Here is a 26537-nt window from a genome sequence, read left to right on the forward strand (position 1 = left end):
TCCTCTCCGGCCCCTGAAAGATCATTAAATTCAGAAAAAGAGGAAAAGAAGATTTCAAGAGTATCTTTTGGCTCTAAATGTCTGCAGCTGTTAAATCAAACCACAAAAAATAACATTGAAATAGTTTTAGGATGACTAACCATTTGATCTGTTTTCTCAGAGATTTACTGTCATTATTAGTAAGTATTTTTAAAAGGGTTAAGGTTGGCAGAAGTGCTGCAAAAATGAGCAGATAAAGTGGTGAAAAGAGGTTAGATGTGGCAAAAAATGGTAAAAGAAGAAAAAAGGCAAAAAAGGTATCAAAAATTGGTTACAAATGACAAAAAATAGTGCAAGAAAGTAATGAAAAGGGGTTAAAATTGGAAAAACTGATAAAAGAGTGGCACAAAGGGGAATAAACATGCTGGAAAAGTGGTTTAAAGGGAGTATAAATCTTTAAAAAATTGTGTTAAAGAGGCAACAATGAGCAAAAAGTATCAACAATGGGTTAAAAGTTGGAACAATTGGTTTCAAAGTTGCAAAAAAATGTTTAAAAAAGTAATGACAATGGGTTAAAAAGTGGCAAAAAGAAAAGTGGCAAAAATTGTATAAGAGTATCACAAAGAGGGTAAAACATACAGGAAAAGTGGTTTAGATTGGGTTAAAATCTTTCAAAAATTGTTTAAAGTGGCAAAAAATGATTTAAAAGTTGCAAAAAATGTTTAAAAAAGTAACAAAAAGGGGTTAAAAAAAGTGGAAAAAATGATAAGAATGTCACAAAGGGGATAAAATATGCATAAAAAGTGTTTTAAATTGGGCTAAAACCCTTCCAAAAATTGGGTTAAAGTGGCAAATAGTATCAACAATGGGTTAAAAGTGGGAAAAGTTGGTTTAAAAGTTGCAAAAATTGTTTAAAAAAAAAGGGGGTGAAAAGGGGTTAAAAAGTGGCAAAAATAGAAGAAAAGTGGCAAAAATTGATAAGAGTGTCACAAAGGGGATAAAACATTCATAAAAAGTGGTTTAAATGGGGTTAAAATTATTCAAAGATTGTGTTAAAGAAGCAAAAGGGGGCAAAAAGTATCAAAAAAAGGGTTAAAAGGGTCAAAAATCGGTTAATATTGGTGCTAAATGACAACTGGGGAGGGTCCATTCTCTGTGATTTTCAGGGGTCCGGCCTTTTCTGTTGTCAGGCCTGTCTCCTTGTGGCCTGCTGTGTTTTAGATAATAAGGATAGATCTCACTGGTAATGCCTAAAATTATATAAAAAATGTCTTTAATTTTTGTGTATTTGAAAGTCCGGCTCCCAGAGTTCCTGTTGAGACTAAATCCGGCCCTTGTGCAGATGTACTTGATGACCCCTGCTCTAAATATTTCAAGATGTATTTAAATGTGCACTACATGTGTTTGCTGCTGCGCCACCTACTGCAAGAAAGCAGAAGCACCTCTAACATATAATGTTATTTTTTTGTTTCAAATGTCTTTGCTGACCTTCATGGCCCCTTCTTTGGCTCTTGACCCCAAAAGGTTATGGGTGACCTTGCCCACTCTGTTCATCATCATATTCGTCATGTTTTTCCACATTTTCTCCATGTTAAAAAATAATAACTATTCCATCAAAAATGATAAAAAACTCCATGCAGGAGAGCCTTTCCTATCAACTTTTAAAGGCTACACGTGCCAAACAAGCATCAGTTCATATAAAAATCAGTTTTAACAGATTTCCTTCACAACATGATAATCCAACATGAAAAAGAAGCTGAAAATAACTTCAAATCATATTAAATGAAAACATCATGCCAACAAAAGAGGGGGAAAACTGTCCTCAGACGTTCATAAAGAGAGTAAAAAGCCAGCCAGCCAGAGAGGCCATGTTTAATACGGCAGATGGCATTGGAGTCTGGGTGCAGACTGTGCTTTTAAATGTCCTCGAGTTAATTCAGGACAGGCTGGACGGTGGGAGTGTTAACTGAGACTCTGATTATGAAGTTCACAGTTGGAATTGAATTTTAAAGCAGGGGAAGAAATGACGGAAGCGAGACTGTAGGTGCTAATCTCATAAATAATCATTTTCCTGGATAAATAAAAGCTTGACATAAATTGGATACGCTTTCATTAGTCATAAACCTTTAGTGCTCCATGTTTATGGTTGATTTTATACAGATTTTATAAGACTGAGACCTTGACCGCACCTTTATGTGCTAACAGGTACACTTCATGTAAAATACACATCATGCATAATGCATGTGGCCCATAAACCAATCCAATAAAAGCTTCACAGTTTGGATTAGCATTAGAAAAAGGCACAGAAAGGTAAGAAAAGTGATCGGTAATTAAAGCAACATGGGGTAAGAGAGGAGGCGTCAGCAGGGGTAAAAAACTGCTCGAGCGCTGATGAACATTTGAGCATTTCTACATGCCTGAAGGAATTCCATTAACCACTCTGATTAAAGTAATCATTGGAGCCATCGGTGCCTGTCAGATGCCATCCCTGCCCTCTCAATTACCCAGATCTCCTTGAACTCAATTGCTCACACCATCGCGGGGACCGGGACGGGCGAGCGGCGAGGGCTGAGAGAGGACGAGGCGGCTCCGGCGGGGGGTAGGCGAGGCGTCGCTCGAGCATATGGAAGGTGTCCACCTCCTCTATCTGTCTCGGTAGACACGGGGTGGCCGCATATTAGCTTAATTAGTAGCTCCAATTAGCATATTGTTGGCAAGCTGGGTGGTAAGGGAGCATTATGGGAGAATTAAAGAGTACGGCTTTAAAAATCTGCCAGGTATTCCACCAATTTCCTTCAGGTTATTCCATCAGAAGGCACGGTTAGGCATAAACAATGAATGCAGTGCTCACTGTTGGACATCTGCTTTCCCATCTATCATGATAGAATCAGTGGAATTATGTTCTGCAAGCATGCATTTACAAATGTGTGTGTTTTTTAGGATGTGTATAATCTGTGTCGACCTCTGTTGCCTACAAAATTGCCCCTTTGGGGACAATAAAGACTCTCCAACCCAATACTGCAGCAACGTTTTGACTACCAGTGGATCTTCAGTTGTTTTAGGATTTTTTTACAAATTACTTCAAACCAAAAAGGTGAGCTTTTTAAAAAATCATAATTAGAAACATGATGTACAACAGTTTCATAGGACCGACCTATACGATAGAAAAATCCAGAAGATCTGTTCACTTTTGAGAAAAAAATCAGATGAATATGTCATAAATTTACAAGAAAGAAAAACTAAAAATGTCTGAGGCAAAAAGTGATATTTTTGAGTTTAAAAACTCATAAGTCCACGACATTATAAAATAACTGTTTTCCCAGTAACCAAACTGGAAAGAGTTGTCGAATAACCCCAGTTTGCAGGAATGTTTCTTCTAAGTCCAGATGATCATGATGATGTGAATATTCTAAGATAACAAGTATTTCCCAGCTATCATTCGATCGCGCTCACAACAGCAGGACTTGAGCGAGGAAAACTGTTTCGACTGCTCTGATTCTCTTCAACACAATCAGCTGTTTTTGACTCCATGACCTCAAAAATTAAAAAATTATGCCATCACTTTAGATGTTGCTGATGTAAGACCAAAACTTCATATCTCCAAAACCAACTTTTGGGGGAATTAAAAAAAAAGTGTTCAATGGTCATTTTCAGCGTTTTTTTGACACCTTTCATTGGTTTAAAAAAAAAAAAAAAAAGTTACAAAACAAAACAAAACAGAGATGTAAAGGGTGAACAATAGAAAAACCAACACCAGTGACAAACAAAACTAAATAAAACTAAACTCAAAAATAGAAAAAAAAAAAAAAAAAAAAAAAGACAAACAATAAAAAAAAAACCTAAAAAAATCCCACCCAAAAAAAAAAAGTGAAAAAAAAAACTAACAACAAAAAAAAGATAACAACCCCCCCCCCAAAAAAAAAAAAAAAAAAAAAAAAAAAAAAAAAAAAAAAAAAAAAAAAAAAAAAAAAAAAAAAAAAAAAAAAAAAAAAAAAAAAAAAAAAAAAAAAAAAAAAAAACAGAAACAAAAACAAAATAAAACTCCTAAAAAAAAATCATGTTAAATGGAAGAGTGAGGTTTTGGACCAATACCAGGGGAAATTTAAATAGATAAATAAAATGAAATAAAATAAATAGTAAAATTAAGAAAAATAGTATTTCAAAATGGAGATATGAGGGATTTGGCCCAACACCAGCCATATGCAAAAATAAGTAAATACAAAATAAATGAAATAATAATTAAAATACAAATAAAGACAGTAACAGTACATTTTTGGAAATTTTGCATTCTGAACTTTTTTTTTAATCATCTATCAGAATGTTTAGATCTTGGCAGCACATTCAACATCTGACTTGACCAGTGCTTACAGATGCCATGTTAACCTGTTCACCATGTCACCAGTGGGGCCTGCAGAAGTGAATATACTCTTATTTTTTTTTCCCATCCTTGAAAATGATTACCACCCTGTGCTAGAAACAGACATGTAAGGACATTGCATATTTAGTTCCCTTATAAATTTGCCTTTAGTATTTACACATTTTCACTTCCCTTCTGCAGCTTCAGGAAGTAAAGATCATTTTGACTTTACCACTGGCACAAAGGCGGCCGTCGATCTGTCCATGCGAAGCATTAAGATGATCTTATACACCACAAACACATAAAATCCTGCAGACTCTCTCTGATCAGTGTAGAGAAGCCAGTTTGCAGTGAAAAGTTTCCATGCAAGCATGTGCAAGGATGGTTGGCAATTTGGCAAAATTAACATGCCTGTAGCAGCAACTTTAGGTGATGCATAGAAGAATTGGTTTTCATTGGCTAATATGACATCCTGACACAGAAGCAAAAGGGGGGTAAATGGGGGCTTATGGTCTTTTTAGCCCATGGGCTGCTGAGCAGCCTGGTCCAGCCCTGTCCATGTGTAGCATCAAGCTGATTTTATTTACCATAAACACAAAAATCCTGCCAACACCATCCGAGAAGCAACGAAAAGCTGATTTGTACGAATGATAAAGCAGCCAAATCAAAGCGAGAGAAACTTTAATTAGCCTCTTATTTCAGTACAATGTTGGAAAAAATAGTTTCTTCCAAGTTAAACTCGGCGGGCTGAAAACAGGCGAGTGATGAGCCAACACTTCCTGCAGCCTGGCCGCCTTTCACGCACTGTACCATTCGCCATTGATTTGCTCTCACATGGTGTGAAAAGCAGAAGGTGTAAAAGAATATCGGCTCCCAAACTGTCCATCACTGTCTCCTCCAGCTCTTTTTATGTTTCTGAGCTGAAAACTTTCTCTACTGCACGTATAACAAAGAGTGAGACTTCTGTGACAGCACGTACATCGCGCCTCGCGTTGCATCAGCTCCACGCCGGATTCGGTACAATAGGTTTAGGCCATAAATCGGCGGGGCTCTTGTGGAGCATGATGCAACACATATCCTGATATTACATCTAAGATCTGGCTTCCTTTTCCGAATACAGATGTTGACCACTGCAGAATCCTCACTCTCTTTTGCCTTTTGAGGGTTTTAAATAGTTCTGACTGCAGACTGCAGAGGAGAGCTCCACTCTGAGCTTATGAGAGGCTATAAATGGAATAATCCAGGAAGACATAATAAACTCTCTGCCCTTCCTTGATGCTTCCATTTGTGTTAAGACCTAAAGAGCCCATTGGCTGATTAAAAGCATTATTTCAACTGGCAAGAGCATGCCCCCCCTTCCTTCTTCCCTCCCTCCTTTTCTCTCTTTCCTGCATAGACACTCGCTCTCACACGCAATAGCCTCCTGCAGAGCGATGCTTCATGCACCCATTACTCTGGGACACAGCGCCGGGGTCATAAGAGTGATGAAAAACCTCCACACTGGGAGTTTGGGTAGGAGGAATACACTCTTAAACACACATGCATACAGTAACAACAAGCCTATTTGGAATGCATGATTCAGTGATTATGTAATTGTGCTCAATCAGTTTTTTTTTTTTTTTTTTTCACTGGATTTCTGCAGAATTAGCCCGATCAGTGAGGAGGTTTTAGGCCAGGAATGGGCACCTTTGGTAACAAAGATGGCTCCTTTTTATTGTTGGTATGTTATTATTTAATGTTAATATTCTCATTTAACCACCGTGATCACTAATAATTGATAAAAAGGAAAAATATGTCGCTTTAATGTTTATTTTTAAAAGCAGTATTTATGCTGTTGAGCTAAGGTGCAAATAGAAACTGGTAATTTAACAAGATAAACACATTTTTAAAGCTTCTTTTTAAATGCAGTAAACATGAATTATCTTAACTGATTTTCCCTGCAAACACGAGCATTTAGTGATGCATAAAAAAGTTCTGAATATTCTGCTTTTATTATGTCTTTAAGTCAGATTTTGCCTGGTTTATTTAATAATTTTTTGCATTTGAAAGTGAATTTGGGGCATCATTTAGAGAGGTGGAAGGCCATCAGAAGGTGTTGTTAGGATAGATGTACTGCACTGTGGTGCTGATAAAAGGCTGGATTTAACAGGGGCCATACTGAGACATCACTGTTCTGTTATGGAGAGGCAAAATAATGTTAATGCTGTCATTAAAACATGTCCTTACGGTTTAAAACCGAATTTACCTCATTATTTACACACTCAAGCTTTTAGTGTGGAAAAATCTGACTATAAACAGGCACAATTATCAAAACCAAAACAATTTCATCTTAAAACTAAAACAAAATCTTGGAACAAAATTAATAGAATAACTTAAATAAATGCAAATAAACTGTTTCACATGTTTCTTCTGCTGTGCTGCTTTAGCGTAGTTCTGAACATTTCTCCTGGGTGAAGATTTAGAACAGAATAACGTAACAGCATTAAAATGTCACTCTCTGTGTTAAAAGCAACGTAGTATTTGAAAAGAAAGTCATGCTGAAACCTTCCAGTAAATGGGACAAAATTCCATCACCAAAACAACATTTCTGTTATTGTTGTTCTTTCTTTTTAATGAAACATGGATACCATTACTGGAACAGTATGTCTAAACTCTCCAATACAAAAGACAATAGTTCTCCATCGAAGAAATATGTTATGATTCAATAATAAAAATGATAGTTTGATGATTATTTTCATTATCATTTTTTTTTTTTGTGCTGTCAAACAATTAAAATTTTTAATCAGATTAATCACAGGATTGCTGTGGATTAATTTTGATTAATCATGATTAAATATCATTCATTTTTAATCTATATTAGTCACATTTCATTTTGCATAAGCAAGCAGACTCAATAAAGAAAGGAATATATATATATATATATATATATATATATATATATATATATATATATATATATATGCCAGGGCTATTCAATTACAAATTCAACTCGGCCAAATTTTTAAATCAAGAAATGTAGCCGGGCCAGACATGTTTGGCACCCAGTAAGCAGCTGGTAATGTCAAATTTTGAAACAATACAGATCAATTTGATGAAAAATATTCACTTTATTTAGTCTCCCTTTAAATATGGAGTTCTGTGAGGGTGGTTTGTCGCTAGCTTGGCTAGCAGAATCCCCGACAAACGTACGCTTGGCGTTAATGTGGTATTTTAAGCTTCGGTGAAAAGAAAACTCCTTCCTGCAGAATGTGCATAATACTCTATGTCGGTCGACTGTTCCATCTTGGATTTTTTTGTACTCAGATTTCCCACCGAGAGTGCCAACATGCCGTTTAGCGTCTTCCATATCGAGTTGGTTGGTCACTACCGGATACATGGCCCATTTGCGCATGGTTATCACCAGAGATAACAGAGTTTTTAATCTCAGAGTCTTTCTAGTAGGTTTGAAATCCTGTCCTTTTTAGCTTCAAGCATAAAAAAAGACAGAAATCCACGTCAAAGCCTGCCATCCCATAGGCCACCGAAGCCTGACGACTCCACACACATGCCACACACACACACTTCTTGGCTCTGATTCACATCCCCTGCTACACGTATGACACATCCACAGTTACACTCGGTTCCAGGACTCCTCATCTCCCAAATGGTGCCTTCTGTTCCCATTCTGGGCTTCTATGAAAAGATCCAACAAAAAAAAGGAGGGCCTTGAGCAGGCCCCGGTTTTCAGTTCCCTGCTTTTTGTCACTGAGAAAAGACAGCTGGCGCCTCGCTGAAATTATGTCAAAATCCTGGGGAAAACATCTTCCGCTCGTGGAAAAAAATACCTACAGTTGTGTTTGCAGCGGTGATTATGAATCCTTATGATTGCTGTGCATTAGAAAGGATGAGCTGCTTTTTTTTTTACCCCCCTTGCCTTGAATTCCTGAATTGTGATGCTCACCGCACACTGAAAATGGTGGCACGGTGCATCCGTTGCATTTTTATAGGCCTGTTTTGCATATTAGATCTAAGTGGGTCAATTGAAGAGGATCTTAAAGTCCAACTAAAATTAAATAGCACCTTTTTTGTTTGTTTCAGCATATTTTGGTGCACTGAATCCCTCTTTCCAGTGCTTTTTTTGCAGCAAAAAGAGGACATGTATGTTTGATCCAACCCTAGCATCAATTTTGCAGACCTAAATAAACAAAAATGCATTAAAATCATGCAAAAACCCCCAAACATCCAACACAGCAGCATGCAACACACCACAGAGCTTCATATCCTGCACCTTGTCTTCTTAAGGTGAGCCTTCACCAACAAACCTGCACAGTGAACTTGAATTTGCAGGTTAAACAGCGACTAAGCCGCTGTGTTAAACAGCAGGTAAACACATAACTGCAAATCCATACGGCTGAAATGTCCTTTCCTTTTCAAAGCCTCGAACAGCACGCAATCTGCCCGTGACGTGCAGACAGCAGCACAAGTTTGTTTACTCCGTCTCCCTCTTCCCCCACGGTGCAACACAATCTCTGCAGCAGGCTGCCAGCTGCTGTCACTCAAACAGACACTGACACGCCCCTCCAGCCAGCATTTCAGATACCTTCCAAAAGAGGCTTTTGCTCCTATTTAGAAACAAAGACACCGCGAACAAAAGACCTAAAAGCCTGCTGACGTTACTCTCGCCTCCAAAAAACGGGGTGTTCGGGGGCCTGAAGCAGACATGCATGCATACATTTTGGTCAACTCCATTTTCTTTCCTCGTTTGTGTCTCTTTTTCTGAGATAAAATGCTGGTTTTCATGTCGGGACAGAAATTAAAAAGGATGAAGCAGCCACTAATGCATACAAAAAGTGACAATTTTCACCAGAGTCTGGTCGTAATGCAGCACTACCACCAAGCAGTGGATATTAGCATCTAAATGCTGTTTGCTTTCCACAATTAAATAAGTAATGAAGAAGAAAGTGCACAACTGAGATGCTAAGACACACGCATCACTGCTTGTATGTAAGATAAGTTGACCCCCATGCATGTAAAGGACCCACATGGAAAAACATAGCTGTCATAATTAGCATCATTTTCAGTTGTGTCCCCGACATTATTTATCCTAACATATTTAATCTTATCAAAATCAGATTTCTTTTTAAAATGAGCAACCTCAGGAAAAACAGAGCCTTGGTCTGACCCTAGATTAGGAACCAATGAATTAAACATGGCCTAGCATCATTGAGGCTTAACTCTTTGGGCGCCACAGTTTTTTCAAGAAAATATAAAATTGTGATATCAAGATTTCAAAATGCTGTAGCTTGAAAGTGTTTAGAGATAAAAGCATACTGTAAATGAGGAAAATCTTCAGTATGACCCAAAGTTTGTAGTAGGAGTAAATTCACTCATCTAATTTGCATATTCTGACGCCGCCAGGCGGCCACCACCACCACTGCTTCTACCACGTCTGCCCCTACCTCCGCGGTGTTTTTTTATTCCCGCTACCTCCGTCAATGTGCGTGTTTTGACCACCCCTGAAACCCGCCCCCTCATCGGCATTCGCAGATTACTCCCACCCCGGTCCCGGTGAGGTGGTGGACTCTGATGGCGCACGGAGTCACTGTGGCTCTGAGGCATGCCATTACCGGATGACTGAACGTCATCGTCACAGGGGTGAATATTCCACTATTCCTCCCAGCATTGTGAGTATTCTCGCTACAATTCGCTCACTTTCTTTCTTTTACGCTCCGACTACAACCACTTCTACCACTTCCTCGTCTCCTCGACCGGCGGTGCATCTTCAAACTCTCTCTCTCCAAAACTTTTAACAGAAACACGCCCACAAATGCTGCTGGGATTGAAGTTACTCGTGTCCGCCATCTCCTAGTGTAAAGTAGTAACAACATTAGGCACCATATTTGCAGCTACAGCCTGTTTAACTCAGCAATGTTGCTTACTTTGGCGCTCAAAGGGTTAAGATAGTTTAAGTTAAAAAATACCACGACAATGTTATCAGTTAGCTTTTAAATGGTAATTTCCATCATATGTTAGCATATAGCTAATGCTCAGTTTATGTGGATTATAGGTGGGTTTTTTTCTCCCACTTCTGCCCATGTTTGAGGCTAGACCTGCCTCAGCTGATACAGGTTTGGAAGATTAACTCAGTGAAATTGCTCCCCTAGTTTAACTGAGCTGTATGCAATTTGGTGTGCAGGTGCAGCTTGAGCAGATCTACAAAAAACCTAATGGGGCCATGTCTCTAACTGCAACAGGGAATCCACCATTTAGTACAAATTTCCTGAATTAAGTTGGATTTTCAGCCATTTCCAGAGGTTATACTTGGACGAACTAGTATAGTCTGTTTTTTTCTGTTACTTCATTTACTGCCAACACTAGTATGTAAATGCAATTTCCTGTTTTGATTCACAACTTTAAATTACCATCCCAGTATTAACCAGTTACCACAGAGCTTTACGACTGCAAGACAGATGTAGAAAAAAATCTCAAGATCTTGACTTATTTGCGTCCTCATTTCAAGATAATGATGCTGGTTTTCTGTGGTACCTAGTTAGTGACATGATAGCATATTAACAACTGAAATCTGCATGTTATCACAAGGAACCCAGATGAGTACAAGATTTTGTTAAAACAATCAAAATACACACAACCACTCAACTTGAAAAGAAAATTTAACCCTCAATGTGAAGGCTTGCTTTATCACTGTCACCTGAAGAATAAAATAAACCAGCATTTTAATCTCAAAGTAAGAATCTGGGGGCGGACTGACAAAGAAGGCTCAAGATCTTGACTTTCTTATGCCCTTATCTTGACGTAACACCACCCTTGCTTCTTACTAGTAAATCTCTCAAGAGAAAAACAATGAAATACAGTCAGCATCAAGGCAAAGCAGGTATTGTGTCCAAATGTAATGGTATAACACGGTTGGGATGTGAACCAACAGCCCACAGTTTCTTAATATCTTGAGTTACAATGTCTATAAAAAAGTCCCAGCCCCCTTGGATGTTTTATCCTTTCATTGATTGTATAAATCGAGCGTTTTAAATAAATAAATAAATGAATAAATAAAAAATGCCTCAAGGTGAAAACAGATTTCTACAACGTTATGTCAATTAAATAAAAATCTGTAATGTAAAATAAGCGACTGCATAAATATTCATCCCATTTAAAGTGACCTAATCCGACAGAGGTCCAGACGGTTGGTGTGATTAGCCTCACTGTTATTGAAACAGGGATCACCTGAGTGCAGTGAATGTGTCTCAGTGATTGCAGGATAAAGACTCCTGTGTCTGGAAGGTCCAGTCACTGGTTCATCTAGTGGGGGAGATAACCACAGTTGTTCACTTTGTGATACAAGCATGACATTTGGTACAGTTATAGCCAAAAGCATTCCATAGAAAACTGGATATGGAAGCATCCTGGATTTTCAACATGGTGCCCATGGTAGCCATTTTCATAATGGCCACCAATGATAACCATTTTCTCATCAATCAGGGATGATAATAAAGGATGATGAAGAATTAAAAAAAATGAATAATTGTTATGACAGTAGTCATGTGTTACAGACAATGTAGTAGAGTGGATGTCGAAGCACACTGGTGACACCACTGCTGTGAAACTCAGCATGGGGTTCAGTGTCAGCTAAATACATTAGCCATTAACGTCATTATCTCTGCAGTCCGTATCAATCTACTCCTTTTAGTGATAGTTTAGTAGTAGCATAGTTTAGTTTCCTAAATGCTATCTGATGTTAGTCCCTCATCTAGTTGATATTGTGCAGATGTAGTTAGATAGCCGCCCCTGAATTGACAGGATGTGCCAGCGCGAAAGGGCCGAGGCAAGGGTAACGGGGCTTTACATGCCTTCATGTAGTTACTCGGATGGTCTACAGATCGCACAGGAGTTAAATGGAACTGGATGAACGATCGGGCTAGGTGTAGGTCAATTTTTGTAAGAAGAGTTGTGTGAGAGTTGTGTGTGAATTAAACTGTACATCCTTTTGTTTCTGTGAAGAATGTTGAATAGACTGCTGCGACAGACAGAAGTGCTTTCACCCCCTTTTCATTTTTTAACCCCATTTTATACATCGCTTAAAAAAAACACCTCACTCCCCTCGCTCTCTGTTTCCCTCCCTCTCTCAGAAAAATAAAAAAAAAAGTTTCCATTGATTCACTGAAGGTTATGTAAAACTTAGTGTAAATTGTAAATAGTTCTTTTACTCTTGTGATCAAAAACACTGATCTGAAACTTAATTTAACTTTTGATTTCATATAAAACGTAGTGTAAATTTGAAATGGTTCTCTTATTCTTAAGATCAAAAGAACTGATTGATTCTGAGGTGTCTCTAATTTTCTAATAAACTAAATATAGCAGGTAACAACTTTTGTTCAAACTGTATCAATTCCAGGTTTAAAAAACAGCATCAAACTCAATTTCCATTCCATCTTTTCAATTTCTGTGTGTCATATGCGATTGCAAAAATAAAACAACCCCTGTTTAAGCCACACCCATTTCTGATCTAAGCCCTGCCAATTTCTCACCTAACCTCCACCCTCTCCAATGGTATGGACAAATTAAACTGATTAGGTCCTTAATATCAGTAAATATCCATCCCTGATAAGAAAATTGATACGAAAACGGTTATCATTGGTGGCCATTCTGAAAAATGGCTGCCATAGGTGCCATGTTGAACATTCTTGATGCCTCCATATCCACATCTTTTGGGAATGCCTTTGGCTATAACTGTACCAAATTTCATGCTTGTATCACAAAGTGAACAATTGTTATGGAATTTCTAGTAAAGCTGCCCCACTAATCAGTTTTCATGACTACCGTTACACCGTGAAGACAAAAGAACACTCCAAGCAACTCAAAGACAAGTCATTAAAAAGTACAAGTCAGGGGATGGAGACGAAAATATTTCCAAGGCTCTGAGCATCCCAGAGTTGGCCGAGTCAAAGCCCAGACTTCAATCCAACAAGAATGGAGTAAAATTCCAGAGTCCAGATGTTTGAGCCGGACTGAGACCTATCCACCCAGACTCAGAGCTGGGACTGCACACGAAGGAGACTCTGCTAAATACTAACAAAGAGGGGGTGAATATTTATGCAGTCACATATTTTACATGACATTTTTATTTAACTGACATCATGTAGAAATTATAAACACCATGATTGATTTATAAAATCAACTCAAGTGTAAAACGTTTACAGGCTCTGCTTTCATGTCCATGTGTTCATATAAAAGCTGCAATTCCTGCAAGACTCAAACACATCTCTTTAAATCTTGAGAACAAGATTGAATTTAACGGTTTTTACAGTAAAACCATTTTCATTCTAGTATCATAACTGACCCAAGATCTTGACCTTGTGATGTCATTGTTTTGAAAAACAGTCCTTGTGTGTTTGTCTCCAGATCTTAAGAAAGTAGCTGATATTAACTTATCACAGAAAAACTGGCAAAGAGGTTTGACCGGATATGTCCTTGAGAAGTCAATGCTGGTTCCCCTTGTTAAATTGTTTTTGCCTCACTTTCATAACAGGAAAATCAGCATTATTATTATTTATAACTATCACAGGATTCTTTTCCAGGATATCAAGGAGAAAACAACCTAAATTCAGCAGAGATCATGACTTATTTCTGTCCTGACCTTGAGATAAAAATCCGTGAGAACTAGTGAAAATTACCACCTATTCCTGAGATACCAGGGTAATAATGAAGACCTAGTCCACACATGGTTGGGTAATCCTGAAACTGGAGGTGTTTCTCCCACATTAACAGAGTTTTAGGTCACTATTCAAGCACTTCTGGAATCTTAGAGTACTAAAACAGTTCTAGTGTTGTAACGTCACACAGCGCTCTGGTTTCTCTGCTGTTCACGTCACTGGTGGGTGAAATTATCACTCACATGGCAACAGTGGGAACGGCCAAATCTGTGCTGGTGTTAACGCTGCTAGCTGGACTGTTGACATGCTTTAACTCACAGAGCGAACCTCTCACTGTAGTGATGAACAGAAACGCCTGAATGGAGACGGACGGGGTCGTGTTCTCCTCCATTAAAAAACAACACCTACATGTGGACCAGGTCTACATTCATACCTTTAGAAAACAGAATTCAGCAGAGTCCTCACTGGAGTTCTGCTTTCTCCTGAACAACAACGCTGGCTTTACCATGATAGTCAGTCCTTCAAGATCCGACTGAAAATTACTGAAATTATCATGTCTACACAGGAAACCAGCATTATTATCAAGATACTGAAATAACAACGTCAAGATATTTAGAGACAATATAAACTGTCTAACTACACAGGAATATCAGCATTATGATCCCAGCATTATAAGATAATGAAGTCAAGATTTAAGAAAAGCAACTAAAATGATGTTGACACAAATAACAACATTAGAATCTCAAGAAAATGACAAAGTCAAGATCTTGTGCAAACAACATAAATTATAATGTAAACACGGTAAATCAACATTCTAAACTCAGGATGATACTGAATTTAAGATCCCTATAACAATAACTATGATTATCATGTTTAAACAGGAAACCAGCAGTTTTCTCCTGAGATAATGACATAACAAAGTCAAGATTTTGTACAAACAACATAAATTGGCTAATTTACACAAGAGACCAGTTGCCTTATCTCAAGATAACCTACTGAAGTCAAGATTTAAAAAAATGACTCTAATTACCATGTTTAAACAGGAAACCAGCAGTTTTCTCCTGAGATAATGACATGATGAGGTCAAGATCTTGCAAAAACATGAATCGACTAAAGCTAGCATCCCCAACTCAAGATAAAATATTGAAGTAAAGATCTCATGGAAATGATTTCAACAATCATGTCTACACTGAGACTAGCTGTTTTCTCCAAACATAATTACATAATAAAGTCAAGATATTCAGAAAACAGCATCAATTGACCTTTTTACACTAGAAACCAGCGATCTGATCTCAAGATCAGGACACAACAAAGTCAAGATCTTGAGAGAAAAGCTTCCATTACTATTCAAACACAAGAAACCAGCAGTTTTCTCCCAGGATAATGACATAACAAAATCATGATCTTGATCAAAACAACGTTAATATACTAATTTTTAAAGGAACCAGTGGTCTTACCTCAAGATTATAAGATAATGAAGTCAAGATCCTGAGAAAACAACTACAACCATCACATTTACAAGGGAAACCAGCATCCCTTACTCAAGATAACACACTGAAGTAAAGATCTCAATGAATATTACTTCAACAATCATGTTTTAACAGGAAACCAGCAGTTTTCTCCCAAGATAATGACATCATTTAGTCAAGATCTTGTGCAAACAACATAATTCGGCTAATTTACACAAGAGACCAGCGGCCTTATCTCAAGATAACCTACTGAAGTCAAGATCAAGCAAATGACTCCAATTATCATGTTTAAACAGGAAACCAGCATTTTTCTCCCAGGATAACTACATAAAAAAGTCAGGGTTATGCAGAAACATGAGTCGACTAAAGCCAGCATCCCCAACTCAAGATAAAAAATTGATGTCAAGATCACAAGAAAATTATTTCAATTGCCATGAGAACACAAGAAACCAGCAGTTTTCTCCCAGGATAATGACATAATGAAATCAAGATCTTGAGAAAACAAGATTAATGTACTTATTAGTACAGAAACCAGTGGTCTTATCTCAAGATTATAAGTTAAAAAGTCAAGATCCTGAGAGAACAACTAAATCGACATGTTTACAAGGGAAATCAGCATCCCTAACTGAAGATAACATACTGAAGTCAAGATATCAATGAAATGACTTCAACTGCCATGTTTAAACAGGAAACCAGCAGTTTTCTCCCAAGATAATGACATAACAAACTAAAGATCTTGTGCAAACAACATAAATTGGCTAATTTACACAAGAGACCAGTGGTCTTTTCTCAAGATAACCTACTGAGGTCAAGATCAAGAAAATGACTTCAATTATCATGTTTAAACAGGAAACCAGCATTTTTCTCCCAGGATAATTACATAAACATTCAAGATCTTGCAAAAACATGAATCGACTAAAACCAGCATCCCCAACTCAAGATAAGATATTGATGTCAAGATCTCATGAAAATTATTTCAATAATCATGTGTACACCAAGACTAGCTGTTTTCTCCCAACATAATTGCACAATAATGTCAAAATCTTCAGAAAACAGCATCAATTGACTAATTTACACTAGAAACCAGCGGTCTGATCTCAAGATCAGGACACAGCAAAGTCAAGATCTTTAGAGAAAAGCTTCCATTAACATGCTTAAAAGGGAAACCAGCATCATCAAGATAAAACATTGATGTCAAGATCACAAGAAAATGACTTCAATTGCCATGTGAACACAAGAAACCAGCAGTTTTCTCCCAAGATAATGACATAATGAAATCAAGATCTTAAGAAAACAAGATTAATATACAAATTTTTAAAGGAACCTGTGGTCTTATCACAAGATTATGAGATAACAAAGTCAAGATCCTGAAAGAACAACTACAATGCCATGTTTACGAGGGAAATCAGCATCCTTAACTCAAGATAAGATATTGAAGTCAAGATCTCAATGAAACTTACTTCAATAATCATGTTTAAACAGGAAACCGACAGTTTTCTCCCAAGATAATGACATAATTAAGGTCTCATGTAAACAACATAAATTGAAATGTTTACAAGCAAAATCAATATTCCTAACTCAAGATAACAATCAAATCAAGATCTTAAGAAAGAGCTTACTTCAGTTACAATGTGAAAACAGATCTTAACACAACGAATTCAAGATCATGAGAAAAAACAGGAAATGAATAAAACCAGCATCCCTAACCCAAGATGACATATTCAAGTCAAGATCTCAATGAAAATCCCTTCAATAATCATGTTTAAACAGGAAACCAGCAGTTTTCTCCCAATATAATGACACCGTTTAGTCAAGATCTTGTGCAAACAACATAGACTGACTTCTTCACACAGGACACTAGCATGGAGATCTCTGCAAAACCACAACACAGTCAAATGTGGAGAAAACAACTTCAATGAACATGTTTACAAGGGAAACCAGCATTCTTAACTCAACATAACTATGAAGTCAAGATCAAGACAATTATGTCAATTACCATTCATGTTTTAACAGGAAACCAGGGGTCTTATCTCAAGATAGTGACATAGTAAAGTCAAGATCTTAAGACCTTCAATTAACATGTTTACAAGGGAAACCAGCATTCTTAACTCAAGATTACATTGGAGTCAAGATCGCAATAAAATGACATTACAAAACAAGATCTTGGGCAAACAACTGCACTAACCATTTGTTTAACAGGTAACCAAAGCAGTTATCTCAAGATAAAGACAAAACAGAAGCAAGATCTTGAGAAACCATAAACTAAACCATTTAAACAGGAAACCAGCAGTGTTACCTCATGATAATGGCATAATTAAGTCAAGATCCTGGGAAAACCACATTAAATAGTATGTTGCAGGGCAAACCAGCATTGCTATCTCATAATAATGGCAAAATAAGTAAAGATCTTGAGAAAACAAGATACATGTAACCAATTACAAAGGAAACCAGCAATGTTCTCTCATGATAAAGACATGATCAAGACAAGATCCAGGGAAAACCACATTCATTGGTCTGGTGTGGGGCAAACCAGCATTGCTATCTCATAATAATGGCAAAATAAATCAAGATCTTGAGAAAACAAGATACATGTAACCAACTACAAAGGAAACCAGCAATGTTCTATCCTGATGATGACATGATAAGTCAAGATCCTGGGAAAACCACATCAACTAAAATGTTTGCAAATGGCCACCATTGCTGTTATAATGATGATGACATGATTAAGTCAAGATCCTAGGAAAACCACATCAACCAAACAGTTTGAAAATGGAAACCAGTGCTGTTATAATGATGATGACATGATTAAGTCAAGATCTTGAAAAAAAAAAAAAAACATCAACTGAACTGTTAACACAGCAAATCAGCATTGTTCTATCCTGATGATGACATGATAAGTCAAGATCCTGGGAAAACCACATCAACTAAAATGTTTGCAAAAGGCCACCATTGCTGTTATAATGATAACGACATGATTAAGTCAAGATCCTGGTAAAACAATACAAAATTGAACTGTTTTCACAGAAAACCAGCATTGCTATCACATGATAATAGCAAAATTAAGTCAAGATCTTAAGCAAACAACATCAATTGAACTGTTTGCACATCGAAACCAGCACTGTTATAGTGACTCTGACATGATTAAGTCAAGATCTTGGGGAAACAATCCCAACTGACTTGTTTACACATAGAAACTAGTGCTGTTATCAAGATTATGACATACTGAGGCCAAGATCCCCAGAAAATAACTATCATGTTTCACAAGTGAAACATGATAGTATCAACACGTTAATTTAGAAAAGTCAAGATGTTGAGAATGGCTTAAATTCATGTTCCCCAAGGAAACAAGAGCTTTATGTCAAGATAGTGAAATAACAAGTCAAGATCTTTGAAAAGCACTAAAATGTACTCATTATAACTAAAGCTGAGTTAAAGAAAATACAGGGATGCATGTCCTCTTCAGGCTCTCTAAGCTGATTTGGATTGCCCTGCCCCCTCTCTTTGTTTCGAACAAAAGAAAAATGAGCAGATATGTGATTGCATTTCCATGATTTGTATTTTTATGTAAAAAAAAAACAAAAAAAACAAAAAAAAACAAGATTCTAATGATGCAGTTGTGAATGGAGAAGCTGTACGTCTTAATCAAAGCCCATACCCCTGCCACCATCATGTTGCTAAAACAGCATTTCATCGGCACCCTCTCTAATATTGTTGATATAAATGACTTAGTCATTGCTTTCTGGGCAGCATATGTGATTGCATGGTATAATAGCAAAGGGACAGCCTCATTGATTGAACCCCATTGATTGTAATCCTCGCTGAGTGAAGCATATGCACTGTCTTTGTCCGCTTTGAGCTCAAAATAAAGGCAATCTGATTAGAAGAAAAATCCCTAGAATTCCTTTTAAGATTGAAAAATTCTTCCATTTAATGTCTGAAATCAAATATTGGACCAAACCCACAGGCCGTCCTCCATATTTTTCCAACCAAGCCTCCTTATAAGCACATTATATGAACCTGACATCATGTTTATTTGATGACAATAACATAGTTTGGTCAATATAGTGCAATAAGTGCAAAGCAATCAAAACAAATAAGGGATAGAGAATCTGCGAATGCTCGTATAAAAATAGGTGTTACATTGATTAAAATATCAGTATTACACAACAGAATTTCAAATATGATCTTTTTTTTTCTGGAGTTGGTTTGATAACATATCAACTCTACATATTAAGAATGAATACCCATATTCATTTTTAATATAATAATCTCCTTTATGAGAGCTCATCGAAGGCTGACATCGCCTTCCAATTTCCAAAAAGTGCAGAAAGCATACAAAGACACTTCTTTTTTTTTTTAATCTTCTTCAAATGACGCAGTCTTTTTTGAACATTTTTGGGGGTGTGCCACTCTCAAAAAAAGCCACTTTTACAATGCAGAGCTACAGTAAATGAAACTACAAACAGAAGCCTTTCCAGAGGATCATGGAGTATGATGACACAGGTAATATTGATGTAGAATCAAAAGTTTTGAAAAGACATGGCAGATTATATCAATAAATACTTACTTACAGACTACAGCAGAAAATAGTCCTACACAGTTTGATGATCTGCTGTACAGTGTTTTTGTCCAGGAGTGATTCTTATAAACATTTCTTTTCTGATTCACAATATACCTTATGTATGGTTATATTCCTGAAAATGAACGTTTTGGGTAAGATTTACCTGTACATTTTTGTGTGTTATTCGATCTTCACCATAGAAAAATAGATTTTGCATCATCAGTTAAGTAGTTGTTCATCCATGTTTCAGAAAGCTGTATCCATTCCTGTAATGTCATGTTTCAGAAATAAGAATAAGATTGTTCGGCACACCCCGTTTCCTTTGCTTTTGCTTTGTTTGTGTCGTGCCAAGGCACCCTTAAAAACTGTTTATTTCAAGGAGGGTCAAAATGCTTCATTAGGGATTCTGTCGCTCAGAACTGGCTAAAGGTGGTCTGTTTCTCAAGAACTTCGAGGTAATCGGGCTCAGACTGGAGTTTCGCTTTAAGCTCCAGGTATTCATTCCTGTTGGGCTCCACATAAACAGTACTGGGTGCTGTGCCGTAGAGCACCGTTTCTCTTATCCTCTCCGGGTGCAAGAACTGACGTCTGACATCAAAATTTGGGTTGTACGTGTACGACACAGGCCCTGTGTACTTGTACTCTAAATTGGCACCTGCAGGAATGGATGCCATTGACTGGTGAGGGGGCTGCTTATCCGGCTCCAGGATGCCTCTGAAGAAATGGTCGGCATCCTGCACAGGGGAGGGGTTTTCACGTGGCTCAATGGTGCTAACGCTGTATGCTGGGCTCCGCATCGCACTGCTATCCCTCTCTTCATCCGGCGTACTCCTATATGTGACTTTGAGCTCATGGAGGTCACGGTAATCCTCCACTGTGTTCCCCTCCCGTGACCTGTAAATGGGGTTTTTGCACATGTGACCCATAGGGTGGGGGATGTACTCGTAGACGTGGCCTGCCGGGGCCTTCACTTTAGGGCCCGATCTGTTGCTGTACAGGCTGTACTGCAAGTTAAACGAGCTCACGTCTGAGTTGTTGGTGCTAGTGCGGTCACTTTGAGACTTTTTGCGCTTTTTCATGACCACGACGAAGAGCCCGGCCGCCACAAAGACAGACATGATGAAGACGAGCAAGAGGCTGAGGATGAGGACGGAGAGCGGGACGGTGCTGCTGGGCGTTTCGATCTTCTGCGGGGCGCTTGTGGTGACGACTCGGTCGTCCATGGGCTCCTCCGTCGGGGGAGTCGGCGAAACGTAGGTGTCCGAGTAGTCCGGGCAGAGCTGCTCCGACTGAATCGAGCGTACGTCCATACCGGCGTGGCGCCTTGGCGTCTCGCAAACCACCTCGTTCACGACAGTCCCTGCGTTCAACTGCTCCAGCCATATCTTCATCCCTACTATGTCGCAAGAGCAGTCCCAAGGGTTTTCGAACAAATCTATCTGCAATAACAGCTTCAGCTGGTCTAAAACCCCACTCACAGGCAGGTTCTGGAAATGGTTGTTACGTAGGTTAAGCCTAGAGAGGGAAAGGCTGGAAAAGATGCCCACAGGTAAGGTTTTCAGGAGGTTATTGTTGAGGAAAAGCAGCTGGAGATTAGGGAGGTAGCGGAAGGTGCCCGCGTCGACCTCCTTGATTTTGTTGTATTCTAAATAAAGATACTGCAGGTTCTGCAAACCAAAAAACATCTCTCCTGTCAGCCTGTCCATGAGATTACCATTTAAATACAGCCTACGCAGGTTGGTTAAATCCCCAAAAGCCCGGTCGTGTATAAGACTTATCCTGTTGTTACCCAAGTGAAGCAAATCCAATCCAGTGGCATCAACAAAATCTGATCTCCGCACCACAGGGATGTAATTTCCAGTGAGATACATCTTTTTAGGATTGTATGGCTTGGGTTTTAGATCAGAAATGCTCTCAATCTTTCTCTCTTGACAGTTGACATTAAGCCCAATTTCAGAGATCTGCAGGTTACAAGTGCAGGCAGTGGGACAGTCCAAAGGCACAGGAGATTTGGTCTGAAAAGAAATCATTGGGCCATAATTGTAAGGGTTGCCACCTGGTATTCGTGACGTGGGCTTTAACCTAGTTCTGTTGAATTGCCTTGTGCCCTTGGTAGGCCTAGATGACGACCTAAAAACTGCCGAGGAGGTCGCGGAGGCCGTGACGGCAGCAGGCGTGGTCTGGTAGTATCCATTGGTGCTGCTCGGAGGCGCAGGCCTCACCGTGTCTTCTGGGGGTCTTCTCGGACAGAGTTCCTGCTTGGAGACCTCGTCCAGGTCTCTACCGTGGAGCCTGAACGGCGTCTCGCACACCACCTCCCCTACTAGCGCCGTGTAAGCTATACTCTCCAGCCAAGCCTTCAGAGCGATCAGCTCGCACGAGCAATTCCAAGGATTCTCCTCCAGCTGTAATTCCACAACTTTGTCCATGTGCTCCAAGAGGCCGATGTAGGGGAACACTTTTAACCGGTTCCCCCTTAGGTCCAAGTGCGTAAGGGGGACATTCCGGAAAATATTAGGGGGCATGAAAGAGAGGAGGTTGTCGTTCAAAATCATGACTGTTAATTGGTGTAGTTTGCTCAAGGCGTTGGGCTCTATATTAGTGATGTAGTTATAATCAATCTGGAGATATTCCAAGCTCTCCAGCCCTGCCAGAGTGTCATCCCTTAAAACTTCGATCTTGTTGTTGTTCAGGTGCAAACGTTTTAATCCCTGGAGTCCATTGAAGGCACCCGACTCGATCTCTGAGATATCATTGTTCCCCAAGTGCAGGATGGTCACCCCAGTGTAGTTGATGAAATCGTTGACCGACAGCTTCTTCAGGAGGTTCCCCGTCAGCAGGAGGTGGTACATGGAGAAATGCACCGGGCTGATCTCCGTCAGCCGGATGATCCCCCGGTTCTCGCAGCTCACCGTCAGGACCCCTTCCTTCTCTTCGCACGTACACAGGTTTCGACAGATCTCCCCATAATTGTCATACATCTCGACCAGCCTCAGAGATGATGCAATCAGAAGGATTATTTTTAGGATCCAGATATGCATTTTTCCTGGGAGAGGATGCCCCAGCTCGCTCAAGTGCAGTAGGTACCAGTATGAGGTGTCATCTAAAGGAGGGAAAGAGAAGGACCAGTTCTGTTTTATAGAATACAAAGTAGTGCAGAATTCACACAGAATGCATTCAAAGACAAAACCCTCACAGGCTGAGACAAGCAGGCCTATTAATGCGCTCTCATTATGCAGATGTGTTATGTCTGCATCGGAAAACAAGGATGAATCTTTAACAAATGCAAGTTGATAGTGGTGGATGGCCACTGCGCATTTTTGATAGCTCGCCTGAATTCCAATCCATCTAAGGAGAAGGAGAGACAGGAGCCATCGCCATCCCTCGCGTGCAGACTGATAGATCTGGTCATTTACTAATTCGCTCCCTTGAGGATGACCACAAATAAATGTGGCTCCTCTCTTTTTTTTTCTTTTACCCACAAACTGGTCACCAATATGCAACTCCTATAAGATTCACTCACCCCGTATAGCCGACGACTTGGGGAAACTGCCGGATCCCTTCCCTCCGCCTCCGTCCAAACATGAGGACGTGGGGGAATTATGCGCCTGATTAAAACGATCCTGGGTTTTAAAATGGCTCAGGAAAGCCAGTCCGTGATCATGTTAAAATCCCGGCCTGTGATAGAAAATGTGAAAAAATCAGCCTACAAGGCGACAGTCGCAGCCCTTCTTCTGCCCACGGGCGAAAAAAAAAGAAAGGAGAGGAGTTGATGAAAGGCGATGAATGGCGCAAAAAAGCATTTTAACGCGCGGTAAATAATTCTATAATCAAGTATTCTGTAAGGCATCTGCTATATAGAAGGTTACAGATAGTCTCTCTCCCCCTCTATCTTCCTTCCCCTCCTCTCTCTCTCCGCCACAGACGCGTGATTGCGCGTGCACAGACCCCCACACATGCACCGAGTCTGTGTGCGCTCCTTAAAAGAACACAAAAAGCCTACACATCACATCAAGCCGCGTAAATCTCCCCAAGTATGCGCATTTTAACACGCTCAATCTAATTGGAGAATAATATAACTTACATCCTCGCGCGCAGGAGGGGGGGGGGTATTTGGAACGAATAAAACTGTGATGGCATAAAAAAATGCAGCCTCTATGCGTGTTTTTGCACGGCAGCAGCGCAAAAAAAAGGGGAAACAGAGATTTCAGCACCACGGACAGCTCCCCTAAAATGTTAAAACGCCTCAGCGCGCATGGAAAAAACACACAAATCGTTGCTTTCTTACCGTTCTGATCCCGGTAAACGCCAAAGCATCCCGAAAAATCACGGCTGTGCGCCTTCTTTTTCCTCCAAGCTCACAGAAAACATGGATTTCACCGCCCGCCCTTCCGTTTTGGCTGTCAAAAAAAAAATCCTTAAAGTCAAGTCTCCTCGGTGTTTAGCTCCATAAACCAAAGCGATCGGAGAGGACAGTCTCATTCAGGCCAATAATAACGTGCCAGGCAGTGAGCAGGATCCGGTATTCTTCCTGAAATAAGCAGCATCATCTCGAAAAAAGAGCCAAAACCAAAGTTCGAACATGGTGAAGAAAAAGGGGCGAATAAAAACTCCGTAATCCCACATCAGACAGGACTTGCCGCATGCATTTTAACTGTGACTTTCATCCATGCGCACTGGCGAAGCGGAGGCACGAATCCCCTTGTCTGCTGCCAGTGGTGCGGCTTGTACCAGTTTATGTATAGATGGTCAAATCACTGGGTATGTCCTCCAAGACGCACGAATCCGGAGCTCCAGTCCTTCATTTGGCACATGATATCCTCTCACATGTACATGCACCAGCTTTATCTCCCCACCAACGCTTCAACTAGTGGAACTTGATCTCGACTGGTGCAAAAGCAAGCGCATCCCCTACAGCGATGAACACATTATGAAACAATTACCATCGTATGACAGCTGGAATCACTCGTAAAAACGCATAAATCCCCCAATCTCAGGACTGTCACAGCGCGGAAATGAAAAGCAATTTAATGCGTGCAATACTCTTTAAGGGGGTATGGTAATGTGGAGCTGTGGAGAAGGGAGGGGGGAGAGAGAGAAAAAGGAGAGAGGGAGGCTGGAAGAAGACCCGTAGAGGGCAGCACAGGGATGAAAAAAGGCATCTTGGCAGGCTTTGAGTTTCCAGGCTTGCACTTTGTAACTCGGTGTGTTTTAATTCAGCTGCAGCCGTCATTTGATTTGTCACTCAGAGGTTTTTTTTTTTTTTTTTTTTTTTTCCTGCCAAGCAGAGCATCTCATTTCCATGCTTTTGAAAGTCACAACTGGACATGCTGAGCCTTTTCTCTCTTTGTTTTTCTTCAGAACGCCACAGTACTTCCATAGAGAGGAGCGGGGAGCAGGTTTGGCCTGACACTCATCCTGGCATTCATCATGTCTTCCTTATTATCCCGGTGTGAAAGATATTCCTTCAGACAGGCTTCACATGATTGCAGGCTTCTGGGATACGTTTAATGGATGCTTTGAATACCTGCTGTAAAGGTGGAACCACTGAGGCAGCCATTTCTGGTTTTACACATGAAAGAAAACAACTTTGTTCCAGAAAAACACTGATCTAGTTATTTCATAACACTGTTCTACCAGTGGTGTGCACCCGTGGGGGGGCAGGGGGGGGGGGGCGGGTGCCCCCCCCCTTGTGGCCCAATTGTTGAAAAAGGCACGCTAAAGTACCCTCAAGAGCCAAGATGCATGATAAAGTGCCCTCTTGGGAGCCAAAACGAATGCTAAAGTGCCATCTTTAAAGCCAACACGTGTGCTAAAGTCTCCTCTTGGGAGCCAGAACACGTGCTAATGTGCCCTCCTGGTTGGCAAAACACACTTACCTGCCCTCTCGGGTGGAAAAAACACCCTAAACTCCAGAAGACCATTAGGACCAAGAAATACTGTGAAACATTACTGTTGCAGTGACTTTTATGTTGGGCCCTTTTTTGATCTATATTGAGCCAGAACTATATCTCACAGAACCAGTTTGGATTATCTGGTGCTAATATGGTGTTAAAATGCACTAGAATACAGGAAATGGCATCTACTTCATTGAAAATGTGGGAAAAAGAGGTTGCAAAAATGGGCAAAAAAACTGAAAAAAGAAAAAGGGTATTTAATGGCAAAAGGAAGCTTAAATGGGAAAAAAGTGGTTAAAAAATGATAGAAAAAGTGGCAAGCAGAGCATCTCATTTCCATGCTTTTGAAAGTCACAACTGGACATGCTGAGCCTTTTCTCTCTTTGTTTTTCTTCAGAACGCCACAGTACTTCCATAGAGAGGAGCGGGGAGCAGGTTTGGCCTGACACTCATCCTGGCATTCATCATGTCTTCCTTATTATCCCGGCGTGAAAGATATTTTCCTTCAGACAGGCTTCACATGATTGCAGGCTTCTGGGATACGTTTAATGGATGCTTTGAATACCTGCTGTAAAGGTGGAACCACTGAGGCAGCCATTACACATGAAAGAAAACAACTTTGTTCCAGAA

The 26537-nt window shown here is 39.6% G+C and overlaps 1 protein-coding gene and 1 long non-coding RNA gene across 3 annotated transcripts in view; both read right to left on the reverse strand.

Annotated features, from left to right (window-relative positions):
- Positions 1 to 26537, reverse strand: part of LOC121506067 — a 354205-nt gene that overhangs the window by 170050 nt on the left and 157618 nt on the right. The window lies entirely within an intron of this gene.
- Positions 19728 to 24673, reverse strand: LOC121506066 (SLIT and NTRK-like protein 5). The gene is made up of 2 exons (XM_041781567.1): positions 24299 to 24673; positions 19728 to 23113 (listed from the first exon to the last, which is right to left on the reverse strand). Exon 2 carries the CDS (start codon positions 23049 to 23051, stop codon positions 20424 to 20426), a length of 2628 nt encoding a protein of 875 aa, XP_041637501.1. The 5' UTR covers positions 23052 to 23113; positions 24299 to 24673; the 3' UTR covers positions 19728 to 20423.

The sequence above is a fragment of the Cheilinus undulatus genome, linkage group 24 (assembly GCF_018320785.1).
Source record: "Cheilinus undulatus linkage group 24, ASM1832078v1, whole genome shotgun sequence".
In the NCBI taxonomy this organism is placed as follows: Eukaryota; Metazoa; Chordata; class Actinopteri; order Labriformes; family Labridae; genus Cheilinus; species Cheilinus undulatus.